Source organism: Lupinus angustifolius, chromosome LG01, assembly GCF_001865875.1.
Source record: "Lupinus angustifolius cultivar Tanjil chromosome LG01, LupAngTanjil_v1.0, whole genome shotgun sequence".
In the NCBI taxonomy this organism is placed as follows: Eukaryota; Viridiplantae; Streptophyta; class Magnoliopsida; order Fabales; family Fabaceae; genus Lupinus; species Lupinus angustifolius.
Window position 1 is genome coordinate 702,239 of NC_032009.1, and position 10,310 is coordinate 712,548.

The window sequence follows — 10,310 nt, forward strand, 5'->3', positions numbered from 1 at the left end:
ATAATAAACATGCTACAACTTTTAGCTGTTATCTATTTTATAGATGAGTTTTTGAGATAATTTGATTTGTGATAAGAAAAGGAGTAGAGTTTAAGTTGTACATATTTTATTACTGTTATCTCGAATTTTCCTTAATCATAAACATTAATTAATTAATATTCAAGGCACACCTCTCTAATTGCCTATGAATTATAATGTTAACTCCATATTCTGGTCTTTCTATTTGCATGGGGATTGACATGTTAATGTATTATTCTCAAACTCTGCCACCTTTACTTGCTGAACAAGTTATATATATGTATATATATATATATACTCTATATGTTGAATTCCCTCAAAGTTTACATTCCATTGTTCTTCAACAATGTCAGACAAGAGCATGAGTATGGTTCCATCAAGATTTATATGTTGTGTAATTATCATCTCTATGTTCCTTGTGTTCTTCTCTTCCTTTTTCCTCCTCAACTTGACTAATCATTCATTCATCTCAATGTCAGTGTTAGATCCTATTCCTCTCAATAACACATTACTTTACTTCAAACATAACTCCACTAGGGAACAAATTATACTCCCTCCCTTCCCTTATCAACCTTCAAAAATTCAATCACCAAAGGAGTGTCCAGTTTTCAATTCAAGCCAGAAAACAAGTTATGCAGAACAGCAGAAAAAGATGGCATTGGCATGTGACCCAACTAAGAATCACTTACAAGTATTCATGTATGACTTACCACCAGAATTTCACTTTGGGTTATTGAATTGGAAGGGAAGTGTAAACAAAACATGGCCAAATGTGGATAACCCGAAAAATATTCCACCATATGCAGGAGGCCTCAATTTACAGCACAGTGTGGAATACTGGCTAACCCTTGATCTTTTGTCATCAAGTATTGCAGAAGTTTTTCGACCTTGCACCGCGGTTAGAGTCACAACTCAAGCCAATCTGATTTAATCTTTGTCCCATTTTTCTCTTCTCTGAGTTACAACAGGCATTCCAAACTTCATGGAAAGGAAAAAGTTAGCCTTAACAAAATGTTGCAGGATAGATTAGTACAGTTTCTATTGGCTCGGGAAGAATGGAAGCGATCCGGAGGGAAGGATCATCTAGTTGTAGCTCACCATCCTAACAGCATGCTGGCTGCAAAAAGAAAGTTGGGTTCTGCTATGTTTGTTCTAGCAGATTTCGGAAGGTATCCTGTTGAATTAGCCAATATTAAGAAAGATATCATAGCTCCCTATACGCATCTAATAGACACCATACCGATATCTGAATCTGCTTCATATGACGAACGATCCACGCTGCTATATTTCCAGGGGGCAATATATAGGAAAGCTGTAAGTTTCTGCTACTCTCAAGTTATCTCTTTAACACATTAGCATTGACTTGTACAATTGTTTCGCCGGTTTTGGTTGGTAAATGCTTAACTGGTTAATTGATTTATGCATTTAAGGTTGAAAAAATGTAGAATTTGTACAATTGTTTCCCTAGTTTTGATATAAGCATTGCCAATGAGGATTGGTTCAACAGCATTGGGTTAGTTCAATATTTACATTCATGCCAAACTTGAGTCAGAACAGGTATGATTATCTAAGTTGTATGCAAACCTTCAATTCTGAGGCACTGTATGAAATGACTACATTTTTATGCTGCTGATGGAGAAAGTACTTTGAATTTCATGATTTAGTATCATTTTTTTCAAAACGCATCCTGCAACAGTTGCTTTTCTTAGTAGAATCATAGCAGTGAGTAGTGATTTAATATTCTGCTGCCTTTTATTCGAGTTCATTTAATTTTCATATTGAAACTCTTCAGGGAGGAGCTATTCGACAAGAACTATATTACCTCCTCAAAGATGAGAAGGATGTTCACTTTGCATTTGGAAGCATAAAAAGAAACGGGATTAATGCGGCAAGTCAGGGCATGGCTGTATCCAAATTCTGCCTAAACATTGCTGGAGATACTCCATCCTCCAATCGCCTCTTTGATGCCATAGTGAGCCACTGTGTTCCCGTGATCATTAGTGATGAAATTGAGCTACCTTTTGAAGATGTCTTGGACTACTCGGAATTTGGCTTATTTGTCCATGCTTCTGATGCTGTAAGGAAAGGCTACCTGCTGAATTTCCTTCATTCAATCAAGCCAGAAAAATGGACCAAGATGTGGGAAAGGTTAAAGGAGATTACACAGCACTTTGAGTATCAATATCCAAGTCAGCCTAGGGATGCAGTAAATATGATTTGGGAGGAAGTTGCACATAAAATATCTTCAGTGCAGCTCAATTTGCACAGGAAGAATAGATACCAGAGATCTCAACTTCTTGTCCAAACTGGCTGAAAGAGTGAGATTTTGTTAAGGTTGAGTACTCTCATATCTTTGGTCATATTCAATATATCAAATGGGAGAGGCGCGGACCTGATTTTACTATGTTGCTACTAGCTAGACCCTCCTCTCTAATAGATAATTATGATCAATGTTGTTATTCTTCAACTCATCTTCCATAGATTATGGTTAAATAATAACCATAATCTACGGAAGATGAGTTGGAGAATAACAACATTGATCATAATTATCTATTACTCTCCCTTTCCACTATTTTTCGTTGAATCACTCTTAGCTTGATGAAAAGAAGATAATTGTTTTCTTTTGAATCACATGGGGTCATATGGACCAGAGTACATGAAAATGTGGAAAAACGTCTGCATTTTCGATGGAACCACATCTTTTTTTTGGTATACATACATGGAATATGGAAAGGAGTGAGATGCAGCTAGGTAAAAATATGATGATTAATGTCCATGGGAAGTAGCTACTGATAATGCAGGAACAAGAGTTTCCCAATTAAGAGAAATTCTCATGTACTCTTAAGCATTACACTAAACAGTTTAGCTAAATTTTTATCAGGAAGTATTATGAAGTTAATGTGAAGCTACATAGTCAATAATATGAGAAACAATCTCAAGCAACAAAAGGGCAAAATCCATATATATCTTCTTCCTTTCATACAATACAATCAAGCCTTACTCTCACGAGGTGAGGTCGGCTAATGGGTGGAATGGCGCCATGTTCAATAATAGCCTCTTTTCATAAGGGGAAAGTTAAAATGCACTATATTATGTATTTGAAAACTAACAAGCATCAACTATCCAACTATTGGTCAATTCCTATGATTTTTCTACTCTATTAGAAATGATATGGGCTCAAAGAAGAGTTTAGGCTCTAATTCTTCAGCTCACAGAAAGACTCAGAGTAAAACTAAAATATAAAGGAATACATAGAAAACAAACCAACCTCCTTTAGAAAGCTCTAAGGAAGCAAAGAACAATTACTTTGTCTTTCCATTGTGAATTCTCTAAACATTTCTCAGCATAGTAGCTGGACATAGCCACGGTATCAACATCTGTTATGAATAGGATCTGACCCTTTTCGAACTGTTCTTTTGTTGGATTGATTAGTATCAGAAGTCATTGAAGGTGCAGGTGCCAAATCCATCTTTGATTGCAAGTCCTCCATTGCAACAGACCGTAGCATGCGAACGCTTCTAACAAATCGCAATTGTCCCTTATCAAACCTCAAAGCAAGATCTTTGCTTCTCAGGCCAGAAACCTTGAATGGTTGAGAAGCTAAAAACCCAACAACACAAACGAAAACAAAGAACCTTCTAAAAGTCAAGAGGCTCATGTTGATTTTTTGGTAACAGAGGAAATTTGGAATAACAGAAACTTATCTATTTGAAGCAAAGAGGAAATATAAGGTGATGTGTCTGATACTGCAACTTCCCTATTTGTTATCTTCTATGGGACTTGGAAGACTAAAAGCATAAAGCATTCTTATGTAGGGAATGTTAGATTCACCTCAATCATAAGTATGCTATAGAAACAAATATATAAGGTTGTTTTAGAAGACATTGACAGGTTTGAATAAAAGTTCATTGGAACAATATCCTTGGGAAGCCAAGTATCTTTTCATTCAGTTTCCCTACATCCCTATCATTTGTCATGCTCTTTTTTACCAAACAAAGACCGAACTCACTGTCTTGAACACTTTATTTGTCTGCCATGTCATCTGAATTTGTTGACATGTCTTTGTGTCTTATCCTGAACACAATTGCTAACTAAATATGCATATTGTTTAATTGAATGTGCAGCCTTCTGAGTTTACTTTATTTGAGAGAGCTTATTTTTCTGAGATGGAAAAACTAAACCCTTAGCTACAACTTTTGAAGTCTTTATGATGCTATTTTCCAATAAAAACATAACATTGTGCTACCATTGTAACATGTTATATTTTATGAATTGTTACACTTAATATATTCATATCAAAGAATAACCAATAACAATAAGCACACAAAGAATTGTAAGTTTTGCCCAAAATTAACAGTATTTGTCTTATTTGGGTAAGAGGCGTGAACCCAATTGCATTGGTGACATGACTAATAGAAACAAGAGGCAGAATAAGTTCAATGCTCATCATAGAAAATATTACATGGTCAAGAACTAATAATTTTATATAATAAATTATCTTGGTTCAGAATGCAACAAAGAGAAGAAAACCATTAAAAGTAGAGAATTTGGGAGAAGGTGAAGAATAAGGGATAAAGATCATCTGTCCCTATTTCTTGTCCCATTCCAATGAGAATATGCCACTAAATTAAAAAGAAAATTTTAAAAACATAAATTAACATTTTTTTATATTACTTGAGTGAACATTAACGCAGAACATGAGGATATACTGATTTTGAGCTAGAGGATCCTTCTTATGCAATAGGAACCCCTCCCAAAAAACAAACCAATCAATAACTGTCTTTTATGTTCCAAGCACTACTTTCTTTATTCTAACTATCTTTAGAATCCAAGCTCTTATCTCAATGCTACAAAAAAAATGTAGTCTCGGTTTCTTTTGCTTAATGGAATTCCTTTATGCTTTTCTAACACCTCTTTAGATTGCCTAGCCCCAAATCACCCATTCAATGTTTTAAAGAAAACGTTGATTAGCTTCTAAATATGGTCATCCAATTCCTTTATTTTTCTCGCTTCTCCATGGTCTGAACCTTTAACTTCCCTCCCACTTCTATCCTCTTATGATCTTATCTCATTTCATTAATTTTTTGTTCAAACTCAAAATAGACAAAGGAATTCATATATTTCATGCAATTTGAAAACTCTATGCTAAGTTAAGTTATGATAATGAATGTAATATCTACATTCTAACCATGTAAAGATTTATTTATATATCGTCTATATACATTTACTGTTCGTTGATGTTAGTTTTTTGAAAGTTGGTAATAATTAAAAATAAATTATGAACTGACAATTTATAAAACTCTTAGAGTTAGAAAGTGTGCAACCTAGAAAAATCAATTAGTGAGATGCTCTCTCCGACCCAACACTTTAGAGCTGTATATTAAAGTAAGAAATATCTGACCATTTTTAGGCAAAAAAAAGTAAAAGAAACAAATGAACTGTTGCTTTCCAACCTAATCCTTCAACAACATATACAACTTTTCAGATCAATCAATGGTCATATAATTAGTACCGTACCATCAGAATGAGTTCAAAATGATTCCTTATAAACTACCAAATGCTGATCTCTATTTATTATTTTATTTTTTTTAATTATATCTATTATCATGGTTATCTTATCCTTATCTTGAAAAAAAATCAATTTTAAAAATCAGGTTTGGAGCTTGTATCATCCCAAAAAACTTATTTGAAAGCAAGGCAAAAGTAGGGTACTGAATAGAGCCAAAATAAGTAAATAAACAGAAATGAATATTCCAAGCAAGATGAAATACTAACGGATGTTGGTTCCAGTGGTACATGATTACCCTTAAGCAAGGTCTTGGGTTCGAGTATTATAGATGAAAAAAATAACCGCTAGGAAAGTTAACCTGATTTGGACAGGATTGACTCTAGTGCGATGAAACAAAAAAACAATATGAAATTGGAATGAAAAAATAACAAATCAGCAGCAATACAGCATAATCTGTAGTGGTCCTGGTTCATTTTGTCTCCTGCCACAACAACAATGATTGGTAAAAGAAAAGGTAGAGATCTCCTGCAATGTTGAATATCTTCATGTTCATGAAGGACAAAACACTGAAGATAAAGAAGATTGGCCTTCATCTTTTGAAGATGTCAATTGCTTAGTGTGTAGTCTAGGGATTCATAACAAAGTATGCATAGAGGTAATTAATGTCAGGAGATAAGACAACTCCAAAAGCAGACAAGAAAATGAACAAAAGCATAGCATAGTTTCATGTAAAAGAAAATGAATAAAAGCATAGCATCCTAGTATGTTGTGTCATTATGTATCTTCATGATGCAGTAGCCACAACCTGATTTTAATTCTTATTGACATAAGTATAGTATACTCTTATTGAGGAAAGAATCATGGTGGCATACTTCATCCAAGTTCTTTTGGGTTTTCTTATGCAAAAATCTCATTTGTACTATACTATGATTATAGAGACCGTTTGTTTAGAGTTTAGAAACTACTTGTGGTGGATCTCCTTCTTCAAATGTTTTTCCAGTGTTGTTGGAAAGTAAATCTTATATCATCTCATTTAAATATTTGTTGGACTAATCCTATCTTTACTAATTGGACCACCTCTACCATAATTCCATATGGTATATTATTTAGTAAGTTACCACTTGCTTATATCATCTTACACTTATATTTAGCTAATCTTGTGAAGTAATTTAGATTTGATTAACTAGCATATTAACTTTTACTTCATAACTGGTTTTCAACTAGGTGTATCAAAGAGATTTTATATTCAAATGTACAAGTGGAAAAACATGAAATATAAGAGGCATTGTTTCAAATTTGGCATGTGGTAGGTTTATTGAACATTCCTTACGCTCAAGCTAAGGCACGTTGTCCACTCTGGTATCTTGTCAGAAAAAGAAAGAATATATATATATATATGTATGTATATATATATATATGTATGTATATATATATATATATATGTATGTATATATATATGTATATCACTATTGCGGTTACAATTTGCTCATATTCAGAATTTTGCTGTTTTTGGTTAAAGATGAAAAATCGAATTCGCCATTTTCATTACTGAAACGGTAAAATATATATTCACTAATATGCTTATAAATGCCATTTTATATTCGATGCAATAAATGGACGGTAAAAGCCTTTACTAAACTAAACTCGAAATCGTATCGTAAAAAAATGATTAACTGCCCATTGCTTTTACTAAGAGAATTAATATTTTTAATCCATTTATGGATCGAGTGTAACTCCCACCCAAATTATATTAATAACAGAGAGAAAAATGATTAGTAGTATTTTTGTTAGTCTGTTACACTCAATGATAATACAATTTATTTCATTAGCCTTCAGTTTAAGAAGTTGATATACAGAAATTAATCACATAAATGAATTAAAAAATAAATGAAGACACTTGTTTTGTCTATTTCACTCCAATAGTAATGATTAATCGATTGAGTCTAAGAAGTTGGCGGTGAGGCTCATAATTGTGATATTTGCATTATACAACCTTCTTTGGTAGAAAACATTGAACGTGTGTCACCCATGCATGCAGGAAACCCTAACAAAAACTACTGATCCAGTTGATATAGAAGCTACTAACAAAAACTCGCATGCCTATTATTATTATTGCTTATTACCAACAAAACAGGAATTGATAGGAGTATTTCCTGAACTCAATCATGAGGATAGGTTATATGATGGATGTAGCACCATAAAATGTGGTTATTACATTCAGGGTAATATTATAATGTAAAAATTTATATACAATCACTACATCATCAAACATTCATTTGAATTATTTTTCTGAAAATGATATGATGATATTGCAAAAAACTTTCACGTTATTCAATGTATACATTTTTTTCTCTATAACAATACTATAAAGATTTATATATTGTCGTTATATCATCTACAATTTATTTATGTATTAAGTTTAACGTGCAAAAAACTATGAAGTTGTTTATATAATCAAATAACGTGCCTCCACTGCTAAAGTAGATTGAGCAAAATCATTAAACACAATTAATGCACAGCCTAATAAATAATTACTCTTTGTTTAATTCGATGAGTGCTATAGTATTGGCTGAAATCAAAATTAGTACTTGATACCAGGTAAAACTTAACATGGCTGAATCATGTAAAAAGAGCTCCCTGAATTTTCAATACACAATTTGTTCGGTTACAAACTTATATTGAATAATGGTACCAAATTCAAGAGTACTCTAAAGTTAATCAGGGCATATTAGTGACCTAATCATATTAATAGCTTGTTTGTTCACACTGTGATAACGGAATAAAAGATCCTAATTAAACCAATCTTGTGGTAAAGATGAAATATTCCAAATGTACAAAAAGGAGAGATTAAGTTCGAACATATAAGAAATTTTATCTAATTAATTTTTCTTTGAACAAACTTGTAATAAAAACTTAAAAATAGTACATGTTAACACCAACTCATAGGACTAAGGATAAGGAGTTAAATTAAAATTAGTATGAATAGGAAAGCTAAGTTCATTGGAGGATAATGGAAACTCTTTTTACTAATGTTTTTTAGATTAGATTATTAAATTTAAGATGAATTTTTCATTTATGAATAAAACGGTGAATGATTGGCCAGCTTAAATCCAACGGCTGAGATTGAACATGATGGTAGGAAAGATTCTCATAATTAAATTGATCTTGTAACTCTCATAAGCACACGTTAAAGCATAGTAGGCGGCGCACACATTCTTCAAGTAACCCTCAGTCACAATTATTCACTTTCATTATCATCAACCATTCATATTTTCATATATATAATCTCACTTCTTACATATCTTACACCTTGTTGTTGTTGCAGTAAAGAGTAGGAACCTTCTTCATTCTCCATATAATCACATCAACTTCAAAAAAAAATCTTAGTCTTTTCTACTTCTTCATGATCATGGAGTCTCCACCACTTATGTTTTGGCAATCTAACTTTGAACTAGACCAAAACCCATCTCAATTTACGTCCCAATTTTCTTCATATGATCAATACACATGGTAAATCATTAAACTTGTATATCTTCTTTTCTTCTTACACATAATTAATATTAACTTTTCACCTTTTCTTGTGTAATATTTTTTTCCCTAGCGGAAATGTTAATGGGTGTGTTTCACAAGATAATTGGCCACTCGAATTTCCCTTGCAAGATAACCATCTTGACGCTGTTCCATTTATGGAGTCTTTTTTCTCTCCTAATCTTTTATATGACTTTCCCACAATTGAACCAATATCAACTGCACCAGTACAAGGTTAGAAGCATGAGTTTCTGTATCCCCAGTCTTTAATGTGCGTTTGTGTGTATATAGTAATGCTTCAATTTACATGTCCTTATTTAGATATTTGTTATCTTCTCAATGTTACTGCAGATTCTGAATTTTATGATATCAGAAAAGGGTTTTCTGTCTGGAATGATATTGATGCTGAATTTGAAAAGGAAGAGGTTTTTTTCTTTTGCAACAAAGAGGAAAGTGGAAATGAAGTGACAGAAGATATTAACTTTGGGAATGGCAAGAAAGTTAGAGAAGAAAGAAGTGGCAGCACTAGAATGTTATCAAGGAAGACAATATCTCAATACTTCTACATGCCTATAACACAAGCTGCTAGAGAGCTTAACGTAGGGCTTACACTTCTGAAGAAAAGGTGTAGGGAATTGGGTATTAGAAGGTGGCCTCACAGAAAGTTGATGAGCCTTCAAACTCTAATAAATAATGTGCAGGTTCACTCTCCTTCATTCAACAATTTACAATTCTTCACATATTATAATGAAATCACCTTATTTGTCCATTTTTTGTCTAGTACACGTTATATTTTCAGTGTTGCTATCATTTAAGTCTCCTAAAACATGGTGTAATAATACAATTTTTCTATTCAACACTATTCTAAAATTTATGAAGTCATTGCAGGAACTAGGGAAAGAGGAGGGGGCAGAAAGTGATATGAAGTTAAGGAATGCGATTGAGATATTGGAGAAGGAAAAGAAGATGTTGGAAGAAACACCAGATATGCAACTAGAAGATAATACAAAAAAACTTAGACAAGCGTGTTTTAAGGCAAGCTACAAGAAGAGAAAACTTATGGGAATGATGGAATCACAATCTTCTTTTTCTACCCTCAGTGGTCATGTAACAAATATTGACATATTTTAGTTTATGAGACGTTAAATCCTTGTTGCATGTCTCGTTTCTAGTGTAACCATGGTTTTTATCTTTTGGGTAACGGATGTTTTGTTAATGGGAATTGTTCTTGACACTGAAATTAACTAATCTTAAC

General features: G+C 32.9%; 2 protein-coding genes and 1 pseudogene across 2 annotated transcripts; 2 read left to right on the forward strand and 1 right to left on the reverse strand.

Moving 5' to 3' along the window:
* LOC109342064 lies at positions 365-2,434 on the forward strand (annotated as a pseudogene).
* LOC109345013 (CLAVATA3/ESR (CLE)-related protein 45-like) lies at positions 3,389-3,676 on the reverse strand. Its single transcript, XM_019584160.1, has one exon. The coding sequence runs from the start codon at positions 3,674-3,676 to the stop codon at positions 3,389-3,391; it is 288 nt and encodes a 95-aa protein (XP_019439705.1).
* Positions 8,769-10,186, forward strand: LOC109345787 (protein RKD1-like). Its single transcript, XM_019585392.1, has 4 exons — positions 8,769-9,037; positions 9,129-9,289; positions 9,407-9,756; positions 9,944-10,186. The coding sequence occupies exons 1-4, from the start codon at positions 8,931-8,933 to the stop codon at positions 10,184-10,186; spliced, it is 861 nt and encodes a 286-aa protein (XP_019440937.1). The 5' UTR covers positions 8,769-8,930.